The sequence below is a fragment of the Octodon degus genome, unplaced genomic scaffold, assembly GCF_000260255.1.
Source record: "Octodon degus isolate 3935 unplaced genomic scaffold, OctDeg1.0 scaffold00064, whole genome shotgun sequence".
NCBI lineage: Eukaryota > Metazoa > Chordata > Mammalia > Rodentia > Octodontidae > Octodon > Octodon degus.
In genome coordinates, this window is record NW_004524640.1 from 8,720,431 (window position 1) to 8,747,362 (window position 26,932).

Below are 26,932 nucleotides of genomic sequence, written 5' to 3' on the forward strand. Positions count from 1 at the left end.
AAAGAGCTGGGATTACAGGCTCGTGTCACCATGCCCAGTCTCGATTTCGGTCTCAGAGCCCCCCAGGGGTGGGGCCAGAACAGCATGCCGGGGATTGAACTCTGGCTGCTGCATCTGCCTAAGCAGGCGCTTTAATCTGCTGAGCTATTTGGCTGGCCCTGAGGTATACTCTTGCTATATATTTCAGGCCATCCTTGAACTAGTTTTGTAACCCACATTGCAATCTTCTTGCCTCAGCCTCCCAAGCACCAGAGTGAGCTGGGAGCAGTGGTATACTCTTGTAATCCCAGAATTCTGGGAGGCTGAGGCAAGAGAATCATAAGTTTGAGCCCAGTCTTGGCAAGTTTTGAGATAACCTGTCTCAAAATAAAAAAGGGCTGGGAATATGGCTGGGTTCACTCCCCAGTACTGCAGAAACAAAGGACCACCTCACCAAGGGCTAGGACTACAGGGGTGGACCACCAGGCCTGGCTCCTCTCCAGTTTTTTTTTTTCTTTTTTCTTTTTTAATTTTGGTGTTTTTGAGATAGGGTCTTGTTACACAGTTCAGGCTGTCCTTGAACTCACTATGTAGGCCAAGGTAGTCTCAAACTCACAGCGATCCTCCTGCCTCAGCCTCCGAGTGCTGGGATTGCAGGCATATACCATCACACCCAGTTTCCTGTCCAGTTTTTAAGGAGGACATACTGTTCCATAGTTTTAGGGATACTGTGCTGGAAAGGGGCCTCAGCTAGCTTCTAGCCCAGCAGTTTGGATTCTGAGATTGGAGTCTGAAGCAGCTACACAGCATCATGGATCTCCCACACTTTCCCGACTCCTGGGAACTCGAGTTACCTGCATAGAAACTTCGCAGGTCGGTGTCCAGACAGTTCTCCAAGAAGCGCCTCAGTGGGAGGATGTGCCCCACGGGGGCGGTCCAGTCTGTCAGGAAGTCCTCCACAATGTGGTGGATGGCTGTGGGCCTAGGCAGGGCCCAGTGGGCCGGGCGGAACCTCACCTCCTGCTCTGGGGTTTGGTAGAGGGGAGAGGCGCCACGTCACAGCCAGCCCTGTCACCTGCATGTCTCAACATCCCACCATGCTTTTTTTGAGAGATGAAGTCTACGTAGCCCAGGCTGGCCTTGAACTCACAGCCATCTTCCTGCCTCAGCCTCCCGAGTGCTGGATCACAGCATGTGCCACCACCCCCAGCTCACCCAGTACGCTCTTGACACCCGGCAGCTCATTTACTACTGCCTTCTGACCCCTGGAAACTGATGCGGGGAAGAGGACAAGGGCTGCGCTGATTCCAGAGGGCGGCTGAGACCGATAACGTGAAAGTAGTGAGACATGTGGGGAGGCCATCGTGGCTGCTTGAAAACCGGTCCTGCTGTGAGCCCTGCACGGACAGTGTCTTAGAGTCCCACCTCCTGCTGCCGCGGACCCTCCTCCACAGTGCCTGGTCAACTGGCCACCGAGCTGACACCCGACTGGCCCTATACCGGGAGCTTGGCTCAAGCCAACTATTTCACCCATATTCAGTACAGACCCACACCCCTCTCCTCCTGCAAGTTGATGCTGCCCATGTCACACAGCAACAGCACTGGGAGTTTCAGCCAGCTTTTGTATACTGTTTACCAGCTTGGGTTCCCGATCCCCTTCAGTTTAATATTTGGCCTACGGGCTCCCATCCCTCACTGTGGCCAGCTGCTCCGACACTGTCCCTCTTTCAGTGTGGTGCCTGGAGTCACTGCACTCCAGGGTGGCCCATCAGGTCACAACAGGTGGCAGAATCTACAATCAGCATTCACCATTTTCAGACCCTCTGCTCCCGCCTGGTCTCTGGGCAGAGTTCCCCAGGGGTCCCCTTCTGTCAGCTGAAGGAGCTCTGCAAGGGCTGACTGGTGACAACGCTAAGGACCACAGATACAAGAGGCACCACCCCCAGGAAGTCCCGGCTCACCGGTGGGGAGGTCCCTGTAGTAGTAGATGACAGGGTGGAGGAAGTTCGACTGCCAGGCATCTTCCGTGTGCCCCACGGAACGGTCTTGAAAGAAGACGTCCTTGTCAGGCCCTGAGAAGTTTTTGCCATACTCCATGTTGATGACAAAAAGGCCGTGCTTGGCCGTCCTCCCTGTGAGGGTCTCCAGCTGGGCTAGCATCTGCATGGGAAACTCTTCCAGGTACTCAAACCTCGTGGCATTCCTGGGCGGGGCAAGTGCGGAGGGGAGAAGCAGGCTTCGTAGGTGGGGCGTCCCTCCCACCAGCCCCAGGGTGCAGTGTGGACCCCGCCTTGCTCCCATCGCTGTGACCGCTGCCTTCTCTTCTACCTGGGACACATTTCACAAACTGCAACCCCAGCATCTGGGAGCGAGCGCTGCAGGCCCAGAGGACAATGAGGGAGAGGCCGAAGGAGCGAAGGAGGAACGCCTTGTGGTGAGGAGGGCAGGGAGCAGGAGGGACTCAGAAGGTCTCAGGGGCCAGGGCTGTGTGCGCCTCCTGGGAATAGGGGTTCCCAGGATGAGAAGGAGCTGCTGGCCCCCACAGTATGGAACAGAGGCCACTCAGCGACTGCTCCTCTCCAGGGAGTACCCCAGCTGCCATGCAAGGACAGACCAGGGCTGCATGAGGGGCTGGATGAGGGCAGCGGAGCTGGCCACGCTGGTCAGACTTTAGAAGGTGCGCTGGCAGGCTCTGCCCTCAGTATGGTGTTGATGGGAAAGGGGCTCAGAGTGATGTGAGGTCAGCTCCTGCACTGAGCACAAAGCTTCCTCTCGTGGCCCTGGAGGGCGTGGATCACGCTGCGCTCTCTCTGGCTGACAGTTCCTGTTCTGCTCGCCTGCCCTGCCCCCTGGGTCCTGGCCTCCCCCACCAGCCCCGTCCCTGCTGTGCTCTGTACTGTGTCCTTCTTGGGCACTGACTGCCACTGTTTGCCTGGCTGATAAAAACCAGGACCAACTGGCCCCAGCTAGAGGGAACTCTTAACTCCAGGACAGACATTTGTCCCCTGCAGGCCCCACTCTAAGAAGGGACGCTGGGCTATGCTGCACAGAGCAGAGAAAGCAATGCAGCGCGGGGTGTTCGGGGGAGGCGGGGCGCAGGCAGGCAGGCAGGCAGGCAGGCAGGCAGGCAGGCAGGCAGGCAGGCAGGCAGGCAGGCAGGGAAGCGCCACTCACTCCTTCAGCAGGATGATATCTGCCAGCACCCCGAACATCTGGTAGAGCCCGGAAGCCTCGTTGATGCGCCGGACGATGGAGTTGGTCAGCTGAGTAATGGGGTGCTCGGTGCAGGGCCAGGCGGTGCCGTGGTGGCGATGCTCCAGGAGCCGGTGCACGGCGCGCACTGCAGTGGCCAGGGGAGGAGGAAGGGCAGCAGCTGTGAGCAAGGCCTCACCTGTGCTCACCCAGCAGGAGCACGGGCCGTTACAGCGGGGCTGGCGAGGCTCTGCCTTGAGGGCCAGGCAGCGGCGGCCCCCACTGTGGCAGTGCACCGCGCAGGGACACATTCAGAGCCATCCCTTGGGTGGAAGAGTCAGAGAATGGGTGCGGCTGGCTACGGGCCAGAGCCCTGAGCATGTCCACTTGTGAGTGGGGCCATCTGTATGGAAGTCCAGCTGCGGACACCTCATGTAGGTGCTCCAGACTCAGCACAGGGCCCCCGTCCCCTCCTCACGGCCCTATTTCCACCACAGACTCCCATGTGGAAAGTCTCAGATTTGCCCTCTCTCGGAGCCCAAATCCAGTCAGTCCTTCAGTTCCATTTTCAGGTGCTCTGTGCATCAGGAAGATGGTTTTCTGTACCTCTGGGGTTACCGTACATGCAGTGTATACAGTCAGCTGCTCCCGCAAAAGTAATCAGTAAAACATCCATTGCACTAGAGACCAGGACACAGGCAGAGGGTTCACCTGCACAGGACCCCTGGGGGCCAGGAGCCCGGGAGATGTTAGCCTCTAATATGAGACACACGGGGAGGAGGTGAGGGGAAAGGCAGGGATGACGAGCTAACATGGCCGGCAGAGCACGCCAGGCTGCTGAGGCGCTGGGAGCCCGCGCAGGGGGAGCTCGGTGGGGGAGGGGCTTGTTTAAAGAAAGGTTACTCAGAGCCATGGAGGTTACATGGAGGCACACACCCGGAACCCGTGCTACTCAGGAGGCACAGGCTGGAGGATCACAAGTTCAAGGCCAACGTGGGCAACTTAGGGAGAGCCCCCCCCATTCCAGTACAAACAGTGAAAAACACCGGGGCTGCACCTCAGTAGTACTGCACTTCCCTCGTCTGTGCCAGGCCATGGGTTCTGGGCCCAGTACTTGGAAAAAAAAGTTTTTTTTTGTTTTGTTTTGTTTTTTTTCCTTTTATTTGATAAATGGTCTCACTGCGCAGTTTCACAAAGTGATCCTTCTGTCTCAGCCTCCCCAATGCTGGGATTACAGGCGTGCACCACCACACCCAGCATACCTGGGATCGAACTTGGGACCTCGCATTTGCCAGGCAGGCAGATGCTTAGACTGCTGAGCTATCTCCCCAGCCTGGTTTTTGCATTTTTGATGGGAAGTCAGTATGCCTAGTGACAGGGTGGCCAGTCAGGAGGAGTGGAGAGGCCCATCACGTGAGGGCAAGGCAGGAGCTGTCTGCCTCTTACAGAGGGATTTAGAGGGCATGCACCAGGCTTCTCATATGCGCTGCCTCCCACACGCTGGGGGTCTATGCCACCACCTTTGTCTCTGTCACTGTCTTCTGCCTTTTTGTCTTGTTTCCTTTGAGACTGTCCCTCAGCTGAACAATGAGCAAGGACCAGGCAGATCCTTACAGTGAGGGACAGACTTACCACTGTCCCTCTCCCAGGGGGCCCGTCCACTGCTCAGGACCACAGCCCATGCCCTGAGGCCTCCCTCTCTCCTGCTTGAAGTTCAGTGCTGGTGTGTAAGCTTTAGGTTGGACCCAGGTAGCGCCACCTCTGCCACTCCCTAACTTCTCTGGCCACCAGAGAGCAGAGCTGAAGTAGCAGGCTTTGTCTCACAGGGCTGAGGGTGAGGTGTGTGAGCTGGGAAGAGCAGGGGACAGAGGCGGAAGGACAGACAGGACAGCTCGGCCAGGTCAGGGAGGGCCTCGGCGTGGGTTGGGACGGCCTGGCAGTCACTGTGGCTTACAAATGGCCAGAGCTCTGTGCCAGGTCCCCTTCCCTAACAATACACGTGGGGTAAAAGAGCTACCCCCTGGAAATCACCAGCGAAACACGATTATCTTCCTCCTCCAAGCTGGCAAGACGGTAACATGTAAACACAGGCATGAAGGCAGCATGAGATGGTGGATCGCACACGTATGGAGAAGTCGGGTAGCGGGGCACAGGGCCTCTATGTAGCAGCTGCCACCCACACTACAACTTCCACACAACAGCCTGAGAAGCCACCCCAGCTGCCACCAGGGGCAGGGGACATGAGGCTATTGCAGGACCTTTGCAACCACTTCCTGTTTGGAAAGGAAGTGAGGACTTAAAAGGATCACCAGCTCATTTCTAAGGCCGCTTAAATGAGTTTAGGCAAAAGCTACCGGCCAGAGGCTGTCACTCCCCACCAGCTGAGTGACAGCACAGGGAACAGCCACCATCCAGACTGCTCCTCCTACAGGAGGGACTCTGGTCTGCTTTTGAGAATGAAGAGAAGACGGTTGGAAAAAAGGGCCCGAGTCTGCAGTTCAATTCCTATGAAAGTGAGGAAATCATTAAAACTCTGATTCTCAGGCACTTCCTCAGAAAAATTGAGGTTTATGTCACATTAACAACTACATTACTCATATTTGACTTAAAACACTGTAACCTTATCCTCGTCACACTCACAAAACAAAGCACCACCATCTCTATGCCCTTTATCATTCTGCTACTCCTAGGGAGCTGAGCTCCACTCACCGGTTGTACCCAAATGCAATCACAATTCAAGAACAAAAAAGTTAACATTCTTATGCTCACATTCATAGCTGCTCTAGTATTAGTAACTTTTATTTTCACATATTAATAAACACCACACCCCTAATAATATTCCCAGCAACCAAACACATAGAAGCAGATGATGATCTGAAAAAAAAAAAAAAAACAAGACTTTTTTTTCTGGACCCGAGACTCGTACTCAGGACCTTGCACTTGCCAGGAGGCACCGTTCCGCTGAGCTATGTCTCCAGCCCTTTATTTTATGCCATCAGGTGCTATACCACCAACTTGTATTTTCACGTACTGGGCAAGTGCTCTGCTACTGACCTAATCTCCAACCCACTTCAGAATTTTTACCTTAGTTTGGGACAGGCTCTTGCTGTTACGCAGGCTGGCCCTGAATGTGCCGTCCTTCTGCCTTAGCTTCCTGCGCAGCCGGGCTTAGAGGAGAGTCACAGCACATAACTATCATTTTCTTCGCTCTCTGCCACCAGGACTAGGGATTTAGGTTACACAAAACAGAAGCCTTCAGAGCCCTAAGTGAATGTCTTATACTCGAAGGCTTATTCTACAACCACCGATCGCAAACAGTTTATTGTTTATTATTTATTTATTTGGTACAGGGTCTCACTACACAGCTCTGACTCTACATGATTCTGTCTCAGCCTCCCCAGTGCTAGGATTACAGGCATGTGCCACCGCGCCCAGTCTCGGCACAGCCTGGGGGCGGGGCCAGCTTAGCACTTGCATCTGCCTAAGCAGGTGCTTTAGTCTGCTGAGCTATCTGGCCGGCCCTCTCTCTCATTTTCAAAGAATGTCTGAACCAAGCTGGTGACAATGAAATGAGATAGGATTTTTTCTGTTTTTGGTACTGAGGATTGAACCCAGGACCTTGTGCTTGCCAGGCAGGCACTTAAGCTGCTGAGCTTTCTCCCCAGCTTATTTTCTCTCATTTTCTACTTTCTGTTTGCCCTTAAAAAAAAAAACCAAAAAAAAGGGGCCGGGGAGATGGCTCAGTGGAATAAGCGCTTCCCTGGCAAGCACAAAGGCCTGAGTTCAATCCCCGGTTCTGCCAAAAAAAATAAAAAATAAAAAAATAAAATAAAATATGTTTCTGAATTTTACATGCAAACTTTTTTTTTTTTTTTTTTTTTTTGGAACCAGGGATTGAACTCAGGCCCTTGCGCTAGCCAGGAAAGTGCTTATTCTACTGAGCCACCTCCTTGGCCCCGCAAAAGTTTCAAGTAAGTACAAAATTTATACTTTTAGTTCTGAGTTTTGCAAAAGAACTAATCAATATAATCCAATTGCAGCTTTTTTCTTTGAGATAGACTCTCACTATGTAGCGCAGGCTGGGCTTGAACTTTAGGGCGATCCTCCTGCCTCAGCCTCCCAAGTGCTGGAATCACAGGTGTGTGCCACCGCGTGCGGCTCCAATTGCAACTCTCACTGACATCTGTATCACCCAACAGGTCTACATGTGCGTGACGCTTCACAGCTGCCTGATGCCCAGCTGTGACCTTCTGTGGCCCTCACAGTGGCCTATGAGGACAGAGAGGCCACTTCCTGGACACATCCAATGGTATCCCCAGCAGAAGGTGAGGGGTGAAAGCCTGACCTCGAAGACCACAGTCAAGCGCTGCACTATTCAGCCGGCACTGGCCATAACCACAACCCTGCCACCCCACGGGTACCTTTTACACCTTAGCTGATGGTATGAAAACCAGGATCATCTGCACTGCACAGGAACATTATGATAGGAAGCACTGTTCACTCCTGGGAATGGACAGCATGTCTGAGGCCCTGGGCATAATGACAGTGGTTCTTCCTGGGGACTGGAGACCTCCTGGCTGGCCTCACCTGTGTACCGGAAGCCATGGATGAAACCCCCTGCCGATTTCCGGTAGTCTACCGAGTGGCTGGCAGTGCCCAGGATAAAGAGACCCCGGCTTCCTTTGGACTCGTAGCTTGCTCTGATCAGTGGGTACTTCTTGCCGAACTCGCTCCCAGAGGAGAGTCGCAGGGACCTGGGAGTGGACAGGAATGTTAAAGACAGCAGCTGCCTTGGACGAATTGTAGGGTCGAGGCCCAGTACAGAGTGTGCTTTACAGCACTCATCTGCCTCAACCTCCCCATGAGCCTAAGGGGTGGGACCACCCTCTACAGCATAGGAGAAGTAACTGTGGCTTAGGCCAAGGACCTGGAAGGTCAGGAACAGGGGCAGAATTCAAGCCTGACACGAGGCTGGGCTCTGCTGTCACCTGATGGGGAGACAGGGTCTGGGCAGGCCCTGGTCCTCTTGTCCTGTGGCCAAAAGGCAAGTGAGAGATTAGGTGTGGATGCTTCAACTGCAAGCCTCACACAGTCCTGGTCAGCAGCATCTAAAAACCAGGCTCGGGGAAACAATTCTTCCACATACAATTACAAGTAGTTTTAGTAACCTTTATTGAGCATATAGTATATGCTAAGTGCTCTTCTGTTAGCCTTTTAATAACCATGGTCAAGACACTACACCCCTACCGTAAAGATAAAGGACTTGGGTGCCTGCGGGAAAGCAGCCTGTTTACACTTGCAGACGGGGTCAGCAGAGCCCCGTAGGCTGACCTGGAGCCTGGGTCTAAGCCCCTACGCTGCCAGCCTTTGTGCAAGTTCAGCACTACATGTTTGAGCTGGCCTGACCATGTCAAAGGTGGAGAAGGAGATTCTGAGGAGCTTGTGCACCCGGGACTGAGAGTGGACGAAGCTCCTGTCTCTGGCTCACCGAGGACCACTCCATCACCCAGGGAGGGGAAGGGACCTCTCCAAGCTGGACTCACTGGTTGAAAATGGAGAAGTCGAAGTTCCAGCCCAGGCAGCGGATGACCCGATCGTAGGCCACCCGCATGGCAAAATTGTCATTGTCATCCTGGGGGAGGGGGATGGCGTTGGCACTCTGGCTGGCATTGGTCTCCTCCAGGAAGAATTTCAGGGTGATGTGGAACTTGCCCCTGGCGTCCTTCACGATGGCCAGATCTCTCAGGTCCGACTCAAGGAGCCCATCCAGGGACTTCAGCTGGTAGGTGTCCAGCAGGCCATTGTTGATGGCTCTGGGGCCCAAAAGAATGCAAGGAGAGGACAAGGGAACTCAGAGCAGGGCTGGTAAGGGCTTGGATGTGGTGCGTCCCAAGGGCTTGGGTGTGGACAGCTGGCTCCCCAGTGCGGTAAGCCAGGAGGCAATGCACCTTAAAGATGCAGGGCCTGGTGGGAGGCCACTAGAGTCTTCTGGGAGGAGATGCACGCATTTCATGGAAAACCCCCAGGAGTAGTAGCTAGGCTGTTGTCATGAAAGAAATGAGCCTGGCCCCTGCCCTGGTCCCAGCTTCCTCTCTCACCATGTGACATGTCCCTCTCTTGTGCACTACTGTTACCATGATGCCATCTGCTAGGAGGTGATGTAGGCCTGGGAGTAGGTGGAGTTACTAGAACCAGCACCATGGATGAACGATGAACTAAAGGAAGCTCTTCTCTTCCTAAGCTGCCCAGCCTCAGGTATGCATCACAGTCATGCAAGACAGTCTGATGCGGGGTACGGAACGCACAGGCAGGGATACAGCGTACCTGAGGTCTCCAACGTAGTGGGTGGCCCAGGACAGCCGCACCCGGGAACGGCTTAGCATGTGGATAAAGTTCGTGACACCCAGGATGTTCTCCGCTGTTTCAAAGGCCGAGTTACCCCGGCCCAGGATCAGCACGTTCTGACCCACGAAGTCCTCAGGGTCCACAGATACCGACTCATAACCCTCTGCATGCTCTGAGCCTGGGAAGTCCACGTGGTTGGGGACTGACAGGCCGGTGGCAACAAGAAGGACGCTGCAGGGGGTGGGGTGAGAGGAGGATAGAGGAAAGATGGCTCATTCCCGTAGACGCAGATCACTTAGTGCACATCCCTCTGGCCTCTCCCACCTCACTTCAACTGCTGGTGCCTAAAGAAACAGGAGCACATCCATCCACTCATCCACTCACCATACTGACACACTGCAGGATGCTTGAAAGACCACCCCTTTCCCCCTGAGCCTGTGGCCCAGTGGAATACTTTACTTCCTGCTGGGCTTGAGTTGCAACAAATGAGGGGATTGCTATCACTGTTGGGATAAGGTAATGGTAGGAGAAGCTGAGAAATGTTCACTTTGAGCCCAGCAGTGGGACTAAGCACCCTGCTGGGGGATGAGAACGGAGCCTGATGTCGCGCTCTCCCCTTATCGTGCCCGGCAGGTACATGCATCTGCCTGGCAGCACTCAGGTGCCAGCCCAGTTTCTGCTCATGGGTTTGTGTGTGCATCACGGTATCTGCTCCCAAGCGAGCCTGGGCTGGTGTTCCGTGGCCAGCTTTACAGGTGGGGAGACACGGGATCCACAGCCCACAGCCCAGAGGGACTGCGAGGGCAGCGGGCCCAGTATCTACACACAGATCAGTCTGTCCTGTGTCCTGCTCCTTGATGGGTGACTGCAATTTGGTGGTGCGCAGCAGGGACACTGCTCCTGCCAGCCTGTAGAACAGCCTGTAGAGCAGAATGGACTGCCCTGGGGATGGGGCACATACAATCATTTTCTTGTCTGTTTTGCTCCTCTTAGATTCTCCTCCACGGCGGCACAGCCACCTAATATGCATGAATATGAACTGGCACAATTCCTCCTGCCTCAGGTGTAAATGGCAAGAAGCTGTGCCAGGCCCGTCCAGCAGGGCCTGGAGCCAGGTGCAAATTATGACCAGGAAGGCAAAGGCAGCTGGCTGCAGCTGAAAGAACATGAACTCTGAACTAAGAAAACACGAGCTCAAGATCGCAGCACCAACACGTATTCGCTGTGCGACAGCATCTGATTACTCAACTTCTCTGAGCCTCAGGCCTCCTCCCCTCCTTATGAAGATTCGGGTGCCTCCCTCAAATGCACACAAGATATTAGGCTGCATTCTAAGTCAAAACGTTTTATTTTGTTTTGTTTGAAACAGGGTCTCACTGTGTAGTTCAGACTGGGCTTGAATTCACCGTGTAACCCAGGCTGATCTCAAATTCATGGACATCCTCCTGCCTCAGCCTCCTGAATGCTGAGATTAGAGAAGAGTGCCACCATGCCTGACTAAAACTGGCCTTCGGAGGCTGCATGCTGAGCCTCCTACTCTTGAGCTCTGAAATCCCACTGGGCTGGCCTAATACTCAGCGGACACTGGATCCCACATCCCCTGGCCTTTGGGAACAGCAGTTCCATGAGGGTTAGAAAAAGGGTTTGTGGCTACAAAAGTTGTGTTTACACCGAATACTCACAAGTGAACAGAAAGACTGACAAATCCCAATGGAAGAAAGCTGTAAGCATTTTCCAAACATTTGACCCCAACTTTTTTTTTTTTTTTTGCGGAACCAGGGATTGAACTCAGGTCCTTGCGCTTGCCAGGCAAGCACTTATTCTACTGAGCCATCTCCCTGGCCCCTTAAAGTGAATCTTTCTTTCTTTTTGGTGGTACCAGGGATCGAACTCAGGACCTTGCACTTGCCAGGCAAGCATTTACTCCACTGAGCTATCTCCTCAGCCCTGTGACCCCAAGTTTTTAAGGGCGCCAAGCTGAGAGACAGTAACTGAGCTGAACCTCTAGGCACGGAGGATCAGTGGGAGCAGAGCACGGAATGCCCTTGGCACCTTACCTGCATCGGTACAGCTGGCCCTTCTGGTTGGTTAGGATGAAGTAGTGGCCGTTCCAGGCCCGCCGGTCCTTTTCCAGAGTGACATGGACAATGTCTGTGTTGTACTGCACACGAAGCCCCAGCCGGTCTGCGAAGTCGCGCAGGTAGCGCACCATGTCGCCAGCATCAGGGAAGTAGGCTCTCGAGTAGTGTCTGAACAGCAGCCGGGGGTCCGGGCTGAGCAGAGAGTTCCAGTCGTGGCGGAGGTTGAACTCGGCGTTGCGCTTGCCTGTGTAGCGCTTGTTGATGCTGATGAGCTTGCGGTGCCGCGGGTAGCGCGTGAAGAAGCTGCCGGCTGCAGGCGCGCGCTCGAACACCTCATAGTCCCGGCCGGCGCGCTGCAGAAAGGCGGCCATCTGCAGCCCCGCGGGGCCCGCGCCCAGCACGCAGTAGTCCCGCTTGGTGTGTGTGCCCAGGGCCGGGTGCAGGGCGAGGCACACAAGCAGCCCCAGAGAGCCCCCGAGCGCAGCGGAGAGGCTCATCCTGCGGCAGACCCGAGGGGAGGCCTCGCACCTCCGGGCCTGGCAGGAGGCGGGAGCCCGGCGCTCCGAGAAGGCACGCCCGGTTAGAGGAAGCGCGGGCCTTGGAGCTCATCGACCGGGGCTTCGTCTTCTCCGGGTAAGATCTGGGGTGCGCAGGCGTCCTAGACCTCTGCACCCCATCTCCAGAGTCTCCTCTCCCTCCGTATTGTCAGGGTAGCTCCACTCGGGAGCAGAGCAGGTATCTCCCGCAATCCTTCTCTCTGACCCGGCACTACACTCCCAACGGAGCACTGATATCCACCGCCACACCTCTGCCCCCCCTGGTTAGACCCCGACAGAGGTGTGGCCCAGAAGACTCGCCCGGGTCACGTGACCAGGACGTCCAGCACACCTGCAGCCACAGAACGCACCCGCAAGGTAGCCCTGCTGTTTGTGCAGGAGCGCGCCAGAAGCAGCTGCCCGCGAATTCGCTGTGCCCAGGCCGCGTTCCCGCGCCGGCCCGCCGACAGCAGAGGCCTGGCCTGCCAACAGCCCCGGCACTCCGGTGGCAGGCCGCGGGAGATTGGGACGCGGGGGCTCATTTGGCCGCTACTGCGGCCCCGCCCCTCCCCGCAGCCCGGCCAATGGCGGGGGCCAGGGTCACGTGCCCAGCGTGCCGCACGTAGGGAGGGGCTGGCCTGGAGCTGGTGTGGGAGAGGCGCGCACGTGCTCCAGTCTGCACGGAGGGGGTTGGGTGGGGGTGGGGGCTAGGAGCTGTGGCGGGTCTACCGGGCAGGGTTGGCTGTCTGGAATGCAAGGTTGGGTGGGACAGGGTGTGGGAGGTTTTTTTTTTGTTTTGTTTTAAGTTTTGTTTGAGACAGGGTCTCGCTATGTAATTCAGGGTGGCCTTGAACTCACTTTGCAGCATGGTTTTTTAAATTCCTGTCTTCCCGTGAAGGATGGGGACACATATTTGGAGAAAATCCCAGTTTTGATATTACCCCCAAAGTGTAGCCCAAGACTAAGTAATTTGGAAGAACTTGGCTGGGCACCGTGTTGGGGAACTAGAATCTTAAGGTGGTGAATTCAACTGGAATGCATAAACCAGTTGACAAGGGTTTGCTACACTGGTCAAGTATATTGTTTAGGGAATAACAGTTAAGGCTGATCTGGGCTTCCAGCAGCCAGGAGAGGCACAGAAAGTATTACAAAGTTAGGTGGAAATATTCTAGGTAGTCAGACAGGGCTCCAGTCCTAGAGGGAAGGCCAGGCCTCAAGACAAAGGCAGGATGACCAGGTCTACACGTCTCCCCAAGGGATGAACAAGAAATTAAAGAGTATACTATATTTGGTGTCAGCTGGGCTAATAAGATCTAGATAGACATCAGTCGCTCAGGTGGGTGACAGGACCTCCTGACTGATATCTAAAAAAAAAAGGTCCTAGTTCTTTCCATGTACACTTGCTGCATGCATTACTCCCCACTGGATCCACATCACCTAAGGGGCTGGACTTGTCACATTATTGGTTCATTGTAGGTTGTCCCACATTGTACCCGCCTCATGATTTTGTACCCACCTTATGCTTTTGCTCTGTAAAACTTTCCTTGAGAAATGGGACTTGTGGGCAATCCACTTTCGAGTTCCCTCCTGTCTAAGGAACTATCTCAAAGTTTTCCTACTTTTAACCTTTGTTGTTCTTTACGATTTATTCTTCGATTTGGGGGAATACGCACATGGTTTATCTGACATCTAGCAGTTTGGAGTTACATTTTGCTTATCACTTGCACGTTGTAACACCTATGTCAGAGGGAGGCTTGTTTCTGACGTGTAGCTGGGTGGCTGGCCAAATGTAGGCTTAGAGAAGACATGGGTTGCTTAAAATTGTTCCCTAAGCCTCAGCTCTGGAAGTCTCAACAGACTAGGCTTAGCCTCTAAGAGTGGGCAGTGGTGACAGCAGGAAAGGAGCTAACGATTAGCGTGGCCTTGAGAAACCCTGACAAAGAGGCTCAAGCCCTGGCTTCCAGGGCCTGGCAGAAACTTTGGGGTTTTTGCAGAAAGGGGGAAACAAAGGCAAGGCTAGTTTCAGGTTTTGCATAACTGGCAGTGTGGGTGATGCCCCTGGTTGACTGGTATCTGAGGACTGGTGGAGGTTCTGAGAGCTATCATAGCTTCAGGGCACAATTTGGTTTCTATCAGGAAAGCTCCTGTACAGGGCCACAGCTTGGTTCCTCTGGTGGGGTAACTGCTCCTGCCTGGGGGGTGACCTCATCCTGTGATGACAGGATGGTGTGTGAGGCTCTGCTTTTCCTGGAATCCAAGTTGGATGCAGGTTTAGGACAATGATTGGAGACTGCGAGGCATTACTCCCAGGGGTCTGGGATGTAGCAAGTGGGTGTCCTCGCAAGCCCTGGAAGTTACTCTTATCTTGTTGGCCTCAGTTCAAGATAGGCTCCGTGGGGCCGGGGAGATGGCTCAGTAGAACAAGTGCTTGCCTGGCAAGCGCAAGGGTCTGAGTTCAAACCCCAGTTCTGCACCCCCACCAAAAAAAAAAAAAAAAAGATAGGCTCTGTAAATGGGCTCCCAGGCACTCCTTCAGTGATTTACATGCCTGTGTACAGAGCTGAGCAGGGATCTGACCCAGAGTTCTAAGGTAATCAACAGCTGCAGGTCCAGCCTCCAGGTCCTGCTCCAAGATCACTGTTAAAAGAGGTGGAGCCTGGAATCAAGACCCACGGACAGGGTGCGTGGCAGAAAGCAGACGTGAACAAGGATGCTGCCAGGGCAGCACCTGGCCCTGTGTGCCCCAGCTAGCTTAGGTAGCAAGGGCATGAAAACAAAAGGTTACAGGCAAGCGCTTTAACTGCAAAGGAAGATGAGAGCACACATTGGTGACGAGATCAGACAGGTGCATTTGCGAAAGCAGGACCCAGCTTTCGGCGGGTGCTGTGGTGGGCCAGGGTTCATTAGATCCTGAGCTCAGTCCTGGTTTCACAGAGGAAGCATCATGACTTCAGGGGCAGCTTTAGTCATGGAGCGGTCTTTGGGGATCCAAGGTGACCTTTGGTTTGCCAGTGGAAATTGTGGACATAGTTGAATGTCACAATTTCTTACCTTGGTGCCCTTTCTTGAAGGGTACAGAGATAGACTAGATAAATTTAGAGCTAATAAAGCCTCGTGTTGTCAACCTTTTTAAATTTTGTTTTTAGGAGTCTCACTTTGTTCTTGAAGGTGGCCTCCAATTTGCAGCAGTCTTCTTGCCTCAGCCTCCTGAGTGCTGGGATTACAGGTGTGCCACATTTGACTTGTTTTGTAAACTTTTAAACCGAACTTCCCTGAGTGATTAATATGCCTCTATGGAGAGTTGAACGTCTGACCTATGCTCAGGCTTTGTTCTTTTACTGTCATCTGTGGACAGATTTAAATTTTTATTTATTTTTATGTATTTAGGACAGGATCTACAGGGTCTCACTACAGGTGCACACCACCACACCCAGTCCCCATCGCCTAGTCTCAAGTCTCAGTGCGTACCACAGGCGAGGCCAGCCGGCATGCCAGGGATTGAACCCCAGCCACTGCACTTTGCCTAAGCAGGTGCTTTAGTCTGCTGAGCTATCAGGCCAGTCCAAGATTGAAAATTTTTTTTAAAGAAATCTTTTATTCACTTATTTGGTACAGGGTCTCACTAGGCAGTTGAACTGCAGGTAGCACTCTTGGTGATCCTCCTGCCTTAGCCTACCCAGAGCTAGGAGAGACATGTACCACCATGCCTGGTTTTGGTAGCTGGCACGGTGCACTTGGGGGGTCCAGGGCTGGCACAGCACGCGGTACCAGAGACTGAACCTGGATTTTTGCGCTTCTCGAGGCAGGCACTTAGACCACTGAGCTATAACTGTGAACAGATTTTAGCAAAAAGGCTTTTAAGTTCCTGCCTGCTTTCAAGAAGTGACAGGGTAAAGGACCATGTTTGTCCTTTTCCCAGCAGTGTTGCCTGCTCATAGGCAACTTACCTGAACAGAACAGGGCCTCTGCTCAAGGGGAGGCCCAAAACTTAAGAGAAGGGCACTGTGTAATCACTCAAAGTGCAGCTGAGCGCTCCTGTGAGCACACTGTTTGCAAAGAACTTTGCAGCTTGGCATGACTGCTGCTTTTCTCAGTAAATGCAGCTGTAGAACTTCCCGACCACTCAGGCCTACGTATGCACCAAGAGCACATGCCATCTTTCGTAGTCACAAAGGTGACCTCACCTTTTGAGCATATAGCAGGTCCAAAGCAGGAATGTGTTGATCAAGACTTGGAGCTCTAGCTGGGCGTGGCGGTGCATGCCTGTAATCCCAGTGCTTGGAGGCCAAGGTCAGCCTGCAGTACTGCCTATCTCAAAAAACCAGGAGCTGTTTAGCAAACACACTAATTTAAAAAAGTTACAGGGCCTGACAGGCCAGGCAAAATACCTACCAAAAATAAGATAGGACTGCCACCTCAAGGTGGCTGAGGACAGAATGAATTGAACAGTACCGCTTGTGTGGCCCAGTTCATCCTGCTGGACAGGGCGGGCCACTGGTTGGCAAGAGGCAATGTGATGATTCCTTGTCCGTGATTCAAAGTTTACGGCACCTGTCATGATGTCAACGATGTCGTGTTTAACATTACACATTAAAACTCAGGCATGTTTTCTGTTCTTTTCAGTATGGCTGACACCAAAGCTCACCAAACTACTGTTTGCTTGCTGAGACTGTTTGATTACAATTCTAATTTTGGGAGCCTGGTGCAGCAGCCTCAGCCAATAATTCTACTTGGGAGGCTGACGTAGGAGGATCCCAAATTTGAAGCCAGCCCAGTCCACCTGAAGACACTGTCTCAAACGTAGGGTTGTAGCTTAAGAGGTAGTACACCCTTGGGTTCAATCCCAAAAGGGGTACTTCCATGAACTGTCCATCAGTTACACCTGCTTCCTCAGCGCTTCAGCTCTGCGGGAGGCTCAGGTGCGCTGACAGAAAGCTCACCCTAGTGATGCTGGCAGGGCTGTCCACAGCGCTCAGCACAGAGCAGCATCCATGCATGAGTGCCCACGGCCTGCACTCCAGAGCGCTCACTCAGGCCGCCGCTCCATGGGCAGATCTGCCAGTGCCCAACCATCAAAGGCAGTCTTCTTCCCGAGAAGCCCCTACCCTGGCAAGCCCTGGCCTCAGCTAACCATGCCCTGTGCCTGTGCTTCCAGATGGAAAGCCAACGGCCTGCCTGGCTCGCAGGCTTCCTGAGGGCCCTGCACAGGTGTCCTCCGTGGCTTACCTTCCGCCAGGAAAGGCTCCTTTCAAGGGTTCCCAGAACTAAATACTGGCACTCTCCCCTTCTAACAGGAACACAAAGTCCACCACCACCAAAAGACACACGATGGGACCCGGGCTATGAGCTCCAGAGAGAGATCACTGAGTCCCAGGGCCACAGGAGAGGACAGGGCATATATTCTGAAAGGAGCCACGAGGAAAGCGACTATGCAGACTTCAACTTTATTCCACCTCTAACCGACAGAGAGCAGGAAGCAGACAGACTCTGCCAGAGGCATCAGCCCTCCCAGGACTGGCAGAATTAAACTCCAGCTCCACATCAGTCTGGTTTAAGTTTCTTCCTCTGAAAGACACAAAACATGAGGAGATGAGCAGTGCTGTGTCACGAGGTAGGTTTCCTACCTGAACCTCTCAGGAATCCTCCACTCACTCAGGAGCTGGGCCTTGCAGGGCAGCGCCACAGCCTCAGCCTCCAGATGGGGAGGCTGGGAGACAGCTTACAGGCGGTGGCCGGCAGGAGCTGGCCTTTGTCCCTCTATAGCACAAGCAGTTCTGGCCCTCGCTCCCCTCCAGCCCACAGAGCCTACAGGCCGCACACCTTCCTCTTCCTCCTCCTCCTCTTCCTCCTCCTCATCGTCTTCATCTGAGCTGAAGGTGCCGTCAGGCAGGCTGTAGACGCGGATGACCTGCTTGTTGGGGTCCTTGAGGATGAGGTACTTGCCCTCCTCCAGCTTCATGCAGATGTCGATGACGCAGCGCAGGATGCCCCAGGCGTTCTCCACACTCAGGTTGATCTGGCTGGCAAACTCATTGGGCTTGAACTGCTGGGTGCCCAGGATAACATGGCGCGAGGAGTCCTTCACGTGGTACCGGGACACGTAACTGCGGGACAGGACAGCACAGCCCAGGGATGGGAACACCAGGCTTAAATGGCTGCTAAATGGTGACACTTGGTTTGCCATTCTCCCCAGGAAGAAGGGAAGAGCACACTGTTAACCCCCATGCCCTCCTCCCAGGTCAGTCCTTGGCCCCGGACAGGATTCTCACCCGAGCTTGAGGTACTCGGACCCAGCCAGCAGAGCACAGCAGGTCCATCGGGCCAGCTTGTAGCTGTTGTTCTTGAGCTCGGTGGCAATGACAGCTCCACGCTGCGAGTCCAGCTTCTGCCGCCAGTCAACACCGTTACAGTGCTGTGGAAAGAAAGTGGAGAGGTCCATGCCCAGGGTGCTGGGGGCTCCTGGGGTGGCCAGACAAGGTCCTGCCTTGCCTGCTGACTAGGATGTGGGAAGGGAACACAGAAGTGTGTGCAGCAAGCCCTCAACAAGACCCAAATCCTCTTCTCTAATAGTGCATCTAGAAGTGGGGATGGACGTTGGCCAAGTTAGTGGTGAGGATGGGCTTCATGGGTGAGCAGGGGAGAATGGGACAGACGGAGGCCCAGGTCTAAGATGAACAGCAGGAAGGACAGGTTGGGCCAGCCTTGGGCAGGGGCAGAGATCTGCCACAGGCAAGGGACTTACAGCCTGATGTTCCATACACCCGCAGTGACAACTGAGGACCCAGAGATGATTATATATATATTACGTACAGGGTCCACAGGGTCTCAATATACAGGTCGGACTGGTAGTGATCCTCCTGTTTTCAGCCTCCCAAGGGTTGGGATTATAGGCACGTGCCACCATGCCAAGTCTCAGCCCCTGTCTTAGCATGCCCCAGGGGTGGGGATAGGGCCAACAAACCCCGGTCTCTTTAGGCAGGCGCTTTAGTCTGCTGAGCTATCTGGCTGGCCCTCTGCTACCCTATTTAAAGTGTGGGAAAATGGACTGGACCAGAGTAAAGTGAATGAATGGTCAGGGGCCACATAGCAGGGGTTCCCCAACTTTCTTGGTTCTTGCAAAAGAAATCTTGAAGGATTGAAGAAAGTGTTTTGTCAGAAAACAGTGTGTGTGTGTGTGTGTGTGTGTGTGTGTGTGTGTGTGTGAAATGTTAGAAGAGTCAGAGAATCCTTTTGCAGAAACCAGATGGCTTGGGGTGGCAGCAGCCTAAGATGACTGCAATGACCCTTGCGTCTTGTGCACTGCAGATGCAACCTGTGGTACGTGGTACTGGTAAGATTTATGCTACCTCATACAGTGTGAAAGGGCTTCTGCAGCCTGGAAGCCCAAATCAGGAAGACAGACTGTGGGTGGGCCTTCGTCAACCACAGGAGCCTGGAGTGTGGGTGTAGAGGTCAGAGCCAAAGATGTGTTGTGTCACTGCTGGCTTGGGAAAGAATAGGAATGAAGTGTTTCCCAGAGGCCCGCCTGCTGAGTCAGCAAGGGAGCAGGGGCTCAGTATAACTGCAAGGATCTGAGCCCTCTCCCAGCTAGAATACACTTCTAGAGCTCAGTTCTACCGACCCCTTGATTTCAGCCTTTTGGATCCCCCAGTGGAGAATGAAAGCACAGGGTGTGCCCTCCGCCCCCGCCAGACAACAGTATGAGCTAACAGACGGATACGATCTGAAGCCACCAAGTTTCTGCTGATGCATTATGAAGTCCAGGAACACGAAAATAAGCCTGTGTGAGGCTTCACACTTTGGTCAAGGAAGGCTATGGAAGGGAATGACCCCAACAGAAGGCTCCCTTGGGAGCCAGGAACGGAGCTCAGCAAAGAGAGCAGAACTGTGGCGCCCAGAACAGCATAGAGTAAGGAACGCCCTGGACAGAGAGACACAGGCACTACACCCACTGCTACACAGAGCTCCGTGGAGTCGGCCCGGGCCATGGCCTCGCAAGCTTTACTGCGTGTCCCGCAGGCGTGGTGTCAGGGAATCGGGACGAAAGGCGCCTCTCTACCACACCTGTGTCCTTCATTGCGCACAGTGGCTGCTCATGCTTAGCCTGGTTTGGAACATGAGCCTGGGCAGCCTGAGAAAGCAGCAGCCTAACAGTGCCGAGAAGCAGCAAGAGGGAGAGCAAAGGGAGGGGCGGGGGAGGGGGAAGCACGCTTCTTTCAAGGCGCCTTGCAAGGGTCAACCCTGAGCAGATCTCAGAGTTCAGGCTCCGAGTTCAGTAAGTGAGGGAGTTGGAGAAAAGAACTGAAAGCCAGAAGGGAAAGTGGCTGGTTTAGAGCCTCAAGGCGCACAGAACTGGTAACCCAGATAGCAAAGAGAGATCAAAGTCAGCTGCACACAGAGCAGAGGCCAAGGGGAGATCAGAACAGAAGAGAAGAGAGTGCTGGAAGGACGTGCTGGTCCCTGCCTGAAGAATCAGCAGTAAGTTCTAAAAACTTAAGGTCACTCTTTTGTCAGTGAGGAACTAAGTGGAGGAAAAATCCTGCAAGACACCCCCTACGTAGCTCTGTGGGAAAGGGAAGGGAAGAGAAACCACACACAAACGGCCCAAGATAGCATGGCGGGGCCCAGGACGGCGGCTCGGGGAGCACGGCAGGCAGCACCTCACCCTGGAGTCCCACTCGTTGAGTGTCTTGATGTTGATGAAGGACACTTCCCCGTTGGCTCCTGTCATGACACCGTCATGCTCACAGCGAACGATAAGGTCAATGTCATCTCCAAGCTTCCACCTGCGGTAACTGCAAGGAAGCAGCAAGCAGAGTCACTCGTGGTCCTCTGCACACCCACCAGGACAGGGTCATGCTCCTGGCTGGGACAACGTACCGGTAAGCAACAGAGGCGATTTCATTCTTATCCATGTCATCCTCCACAAATGGGTTTGGGTTGGGGAAGTTGTATCTTTCCTTCCCCTGCAAAAATGACACAGCTGTCATGACACAGTGCTAACGCTGTCCCCAAAGCCCATCAGCCAGACCCAACCTGCTCAGTCACAGTGGATGCTGTGCCCGGCTCCCTGTCTCCTCCTCTTGAAGAGGCTCAGCATCCTAGAATCCTAACTGTCGGCAGCCTAGCCCTCCCACTCCTCTCATCCTCCAGTGCATGCCGCTGCGTGTAGTAACACTGAAGCTGCCCGAGGGCAGGAACGTCCTTTGTGCTCACAACAGTGGGTGACTTCAAGTGAGGCAGAATACCAGTGTAGCTTTGCAGAGGAAACACCTGACACCACAGAGCTATCAGGAGGCGGACCAGGGGCTCAGAGTCAGGCAGGTATTGCCTAAGGCTGAGGTCCAAGCTTTTAGCTCACTACAGACACACACTGGCTTCCCTGCGTGATGCATCCCACAAGGCCAAGCCTCACAGCCTGTGATGGAATAAACCCTGCGAGGGCTCCCCAGTCCACTCGTGTTTCCTTACCATTCTCAAGCACTGTTGGGAGAAATTGTGGTTGATGTAGGTCGCCTCCATGGCCAGGTTGCGGGGCGAGTTGAAGGAATTACCTTCGTCCTGAGGGGGCTCATTGGCCGTCTCACTCACTGTCAGGAGGTCTACAAAAGTGGGGATATCGTCACCCATCTATGCCACAAGAGTCACTGAGAGCACGCAGAGCACCCGGGGAGGTGTACAGCCCCAAAGCACAGTGGTCTTTCCTCCAAAGAATGGCCTCCTGTTAAAGGGGATCTCCTCGGGGGACATGTGCTGGGGACGGGGTGACAGCCTGAGGTATTGCCTAACAAATTAAATCGCATGCCTGCAAGACCACACTAGGAGACTGAGGAAGGAGGGCTGCAACTTTTGAGGTAATCCTAGGCAATTTAGTGAGACCCTGTTTCAAAGTAAAAAATTTAAAAGGTCTTGGTGGTAGAGTATTTGCCTAATACACATGAAGTCCTAGGTTCAATATTATAAAAAATTAAGTCACACAGTCTTAACATTTTTCCTATTATTTTTGATTGCTAAAACCAAGATTTATATCATTAACTTTGTAGCAAAAGAAAAAACGTGGGCTTTGACTGATTTTTTTTTTTTTAAATTCTATTTTTTTTAACTTATTATTTATTTTGTGTGTGGCCAGCTCAGCCCACCAGGGGGCGGGGCTGGCTGGCATGTGGTGCTGGGGATTGAACCGTGGTCCCTGTGTTTTGCTTAGCTTAGCTTGTTCTTTCTTTTTCTTTAGTGTGTGTGTGTGTGTCCAGCTCAGCCCACCAGGGGGCGGGCTGGCTGGCATGTGGTGCTGGGGGATTGAACTGCGGTCCCTTGTGCTTTGCTAAGCTTGTTCTAAGTAGGTGCTTTAGACCACTGAGCCATTTCACCAGCCCAACTTATCTTGTTCTAAGTAAGTGCTTTAGACCACTGAGCCATCTCACCAGCCCTTTGACTGATTTTTTGATTGGGGTGGTCTTCACTTATGGTGTATGGATACATACACATGTATGGTGTAGAAAGTATGCATGTGTATTTTTTTCTTTATAAATACATAAGCAGTGCTGGGCACGGTAGTATATACCTCCAATCTCAACACTCAGGAGGCTGAGGCAGAACAGCCATGAATTCAGGGCTAGCCTGAATCACATAGCAAGACCTTGTCTCAAAAAAAAAAAAAAAAAAAAAAAAAAAAAAAAAAAAAAAAAAAAAAAAAAAAAACAAAAAAAACCCCCAAAACCAAAAAACTCAAACAAGCAAAACCCAAACAAACAGAAAGTGACTTTAAAGAAAAATATTAATACTATAGATGGTCTCAGAGGTAGCAGCAGCTTGGGAAATGTTATGCAAATGAGTAAAATTTGGAGGCATGATAGTGGGTACCCAAGGATCCAGTAGGCTGAAGCCCTGAGGAGGCACTATGAGGGCAGTCCTGTCTGTGTCCTTCAGGAGGGTGGCAAGGATTTGGACATGCTGCCCAGCTCCAGTGAAGACTGACCACTTTCTGATCATACTCGAGGGTAAGAGAATTGTTCTGGACATCAAGAACATCTGCAGCATCTGATCTGTTCCTGAGACAGGCTCCTTACCAAAGTCAGAGTTATCTCTCTTGTCAAAGAACAGCTTGGACCCCACTCTCTGGACTACGATGTCCCAGGAGTACACAGAGCGGGTGCAGCTCATCAAAGTGGCCAGGATGGCATCGGTGGCAAACACATTCCCCTGGGTCTTTGCCAGCTACAAGGACAAAGGAGGAAGATGTGAAATCCTGAGGTCTGATTAACATTCACACAGGTGGGAAGGATGCACTCTCCCTAGCCTGAGGTGGCTGCGGCAGATGGGCAGCCACTCTCCGCAGTCACTGTCTTGGACCACAGTGGAGCCACCAGCCGTGAGTGCTCACTAGCACCGGCCAGGTGCTCAGGAAGCCTTGCATCCTGCCCAGTGGCCACGGCTAAGCACATCCCCCCTCTACTGATGAGAAAACTAAGGCTTGAGATCAGCAAAGCTGGTTAGGATGGCAGAGCGTGGACTCGAGTCCAGCTCTTAACAAAGGCCCTTAAGGCCATCCAACTTAAGTCCACCTCAGAAGAATGGCATCCAAGGGCTCATCCTGGACACTTGCAGATCCAAGCAAATATTAAGGAGGACAATTGCCTCCCCCCAAAGTCAACTGTACTGAACATGTGCAGTCCTCCTCTTGTCGCTATTCCCTGGATAATAACTATTTAACAGCAATTACGTTTTCTTAAGAAGTATTCCAGACATGACATGAAGTGTATAGGAGATATGTATGCATGGGTTATGCAGAAATTCTACTGCATTTACAGGACTGAATGTGCATGGATTTTGGTATGGGGGAGGATCCCAAGCAATCCCTGTGGATAATGAGGGATGCCCGTGGAGTATTCCCGCGTGCTCTGTGTTTCCTAAGGCTTTAGCGGTAGATGCTGGCAACATTCTAATGGGGAGGGAGGGGCATACCTTCCGGATGACAGGGTCATCTGTGGTGGTGACGGTGTGGAAGATGCGTTTGATGCTCCGTAGTGGTTTCTCGCTCCTCGTGGTGATGCGGTCGAAGGCTTTGTCATAGTATTCCAGGGCCCCACAGCACTCGCTGAGGGAAAGGGCAACATAAAGTCAAACGGAAGGATGCCTTCCTTTTAAGCCGTGGAATTGGCAATCTTGTCCAAGAAGGCTAATATAAGAGTCAGAGAACCGTGGCTCACTAGAACAAGAGCAGAGTTCTCACTGCCTGCTCTGTCCCTTTCCTCTTACCTAGCTCTTTTTTTTTTTTTTAAACATTTATTTAGTGTGTGTGTGTGTGTGTGTGTGTGTGTGTGTGGCCAGCTCAGCCTACTAGGGGGCGGGGCTGGCTGGCATGTGGTGCTGGGGGATCGAACCGCGGTCCCTGTGCCCTGCCAAGCCTGTTCCAAGTAGGTGCCCTAGACCACTGAGCCATCTCTCCAGCCCCTTACCTAGCTCTTGATGTGACAGCGAAACAGCAAGCACATCCTGCCCAGCACAACCTCCCCACTTGAAAGACAGGGAGCAGAGGCACAGAAAGCAGTGGCCAATGAGGGCCCGAGGATGGCAACCTTCTGGCCCAGTGCTCTGGTTCCCCCGAAGCTAGTTCCACCCGCCTGCCCTTTGCTGGCCCTGAGACAGTTTCCTCAGAACTGTCAAGTCCCTTTCTGCCCACGCAGCTTTGTAACTTAGCCTTCCTGTGCAGCTGGTCAGGATACCAGGAGTTGAATATCAGCATTTTTTTCCCCCTGCTTTCTTTCCCATCTCTTTAAAAGAGCCATATGCCTTAACTTTATTTATCCTTTCCTAAGGATGCCAGAAAACTGCAAGATATTTTCAGTTTAGTATTAATAAACTTCCTTGTGCTTTCCTCATTGATCTTGGTTTTTAAGAAATATATTTATTATTATAATATCTTATGCAACGTCTTGTAAGTGGCTTCAAATTTTTTTGGAATTACTACAGCTTAGGGGAGCACTCCTCATCAGCCATCCCCACACTGAGGGGCACGGTAGAAAGTGAGCTGCAACTCACATGTCCTGCGGCTCGGAAACTTCCAAGTAGCGCATCTTCATTAGCTGAGGGAAATCCATTTCCTCTTTCACCTCCCAGTCACTGCGAACTTCAACTGAAGAGTCTCGGGGTTTCTGCAGTAGGAAACATTTGTGGGGGGGAAAAATTACAGCCCACACAACTTATTAAGCAGAAGACAGAATCCCTGCTTACTAGGACCTCATGATCCAGGAAGACCGAAGGGAACAAGAATTCAAAAACAGGAATTTCACTCTTAGCCAACCACTCAGGAGACACCCGGCACTCCTCTACAATCTTCTCAGCGTAGAACTGCTCATCCTCGGCCCCACACCCAGCTGAGTGCCGCTTCAACTTGCGCTTCCTTCTGGCTTGCTTGGGCCTGCTATCTGCATGGTACTTACAGCAGCACCACTACTAAGTGTGAAGGTGGAAACAAGTGCAGTGCCCGCCAATGGCTAATGGCTCAAGGATATGTGCTACACTCAAGAACGGCTAGTTTATCTGACAGTAACAGAAGAATGTAAGTATGATTCGCTCTCTCTAGGCAGGTTCCACATCTGCAGATTGAACCCGCTCTAGGCTGGAAACATTTGGGGGGTGGGCAGGTGCAACTATAGCCCTACTTGGAATCCCTTGAGCCCAGGAGTTCAAAACCAACCTGGGCAATACAGTGAAACCTTATCTCAAAAATAGACAAACACATATACAACAAAGAAGGGGGGGACGGGACTGGGGAGATGGCTCAGTAGAGTAAGCGCTTGCCTGGAAAGCACAAGGGCCTGAGTTCAATCCCCGGTTCAAAAAAATAAAAATTAAAAAAAAAAAAAATAAAAAATAAATTACATATATATATGGGCGGGGGAGAGGAAAACACTCTGGGGGAAAAACACATCTGTATACATTCTTTTTTCTGGGTATCTGAAGAGTACAAAACCTAATTACAGAACACTCATCACATAGTATTGGATATAATAGGTTGAATGGCCCTTATGAAAAAATCTGAAATGTTCCAACACCTAGAACTGAATGCTGACATGCAGCTCAAAGTTTTAGTTCTTAGAGAACTTCTGATTTTGGGTTAGGCATGCTGAACAGTAGTCTACTTCAAAATCTGAAACACCTCTGGTCTCATTCAGTAAGGAATATTCAGCCTAAGTAATCTAGAGATGATCACAGGTACATGAGGATGAGCTTAGGCTCTTTGCAAATACTATACTGCTTTCTGTAAGAAGCTGTGTTTGCACACTTCAGTATCCTTGTGGCACCCTGGACCATCCTCCATGGATATGACTGTAACAACACATGCTAGAACATGGATGGACCTTGAAAACGTGGTACTAAATAAAAGTAGCCCCATCCCAAGAAGATCACCCAGTATATGACTCCATTTACGTGCAATGTCCAGAATAAGAAAATACAGAGATAAAAAATATTTTGTGGTTGTCTAAGGTTGGGGTACTGGGGGTAGGTGCTGAATGGTATAGAAGTTTTTGGGCTGATGACGATGACCAGAAATTGACTATATCTCTGAATACCCAAAAAGCTACTCCACTGAATCACATCCCAAAGATGTTACAGAGACAAAACCAAACTCACAGACAGAATTCTGGTATGGCTCTACTACCTGTGATTTTTGGTCCCATTTCTGCCTCACTCCAAATTGCTTCTGGAATTTTTTCTGCAGCCGGATGCGTTCTCTGAAGGACAGAACAGAGAGACCTCAGCATAGCACTTCAAGCCAGTAGTTTTTCTTTTTCTTCC

The 26,932-nt window shown here is 52.4% G+C and overlaps 2 protein-coding genes across 3 annotated transcripts in view; both read right to left on the bottom strand.

Annotated features, from left to right (window-relative positions):
• Foxred2 (FAD dependent oxidoreductase domain containing 2) overlaps nucleotides 1-12,713 on the bottom strand; it is a 20,271-nt gene extending 7,558 nt beyond the window's left edge. Inside the window, exons 1-7 of the mRNA XM_004634577.2 lie at nucleotides 11,574-12,713; nucleotides 9,496-9,747; nucleotides 8,715-8,984; nucleotides 7,759-7,925; nucleotides 3,154-3,319; nucleotides 1,941-2,182; nucleotides 834-1,004 (exon numbers count right to left, since the gene is read on the bottom strand). Coding sequence (XP_004634634.1) covers nucleotides 834-1,004; nucleotides 1,941-2,182; nucleotides 3,154-3,319; nucleotides 7,759-7,925; nucleotides 8,715-8,984; nucleotides 9,496-9,747; nucleotides 11,574-12,094 — 1,789 coding nt within the window. The 5' untranslated portion in view covers nucleotides 12,095-12,713. The remainder of the gene's footprint in view (nucleotides 1-833; nucleotides 1,005-1,940; nucleotides 2,183-3,153; nucleotides 3,320-7,758; nucleotides 7,926-8,714; nucleotides 8,985-9,495; nucleotides 9,748-11,573) is intronic.
• Nucleotides 12,714-17,558: 4,845 nt separating this feature from the next.
• Eif3d (eukaryotic translation initiation factor 3 subunit D) overlaps nucleotides 17,559-26,932 on the bottom strand; it is a 16,176-nt gene continuing 6,802 nt past the window's right edge. The window contains exons 6-15 of one of the 2 annotated variants that reach the window (XM_023718984.1): nucleotides 26,796-26,868; nucleotides 25,172-25,284; nucleotides 24,095-24,227; nucleotides 23,200-23,347; nucleotides 21,605-21,735; nucleotides 21,014-21,099; nucleotides 20,799-20,928; nucleotides 18,403-18,545; nucleotides 17,954-18,237; nucleotides 17,559-17,692 (exon numbers count right to left, since the gene is read on the bottom strand). In XM_023718984.1, the coding sequence (XP_023574752.1) occupies nucleotides 17,685-17,692; nucleotides 17,954-18,237; nucleotides 18,403-18,545; nucleotides 20,799-20,928; nucleotides 21,014-21,099; nucleotides 21,605-21,735; nucleotides 23,200-23,347; nucleotides 24,095-24,227; nucleotides 25,172-25,284; nucleotides 26,796-26,868 (1,249 nt within the window). In that variant the 3' untranslated portion in view covers nucleotides 17,559-17,684. Of the gene's footprint in view, nucleotides 17,699-17,953; nucleotides 18,238-18,402; nucleotides 18,546-20,798; nucleotides 20,929-21,013; nucleotides 21,100-21,604; nucleotides 21,736-23,199; nucleotides 23,348-24,094; nucleotides 24,228-25,171; nucleotides 25,285-26,795; nucleotides 26,869-26,932 lie in introns of both variants that reach the window. The other variant, XM_004634578.2, reaches the window with a different exon arrangement.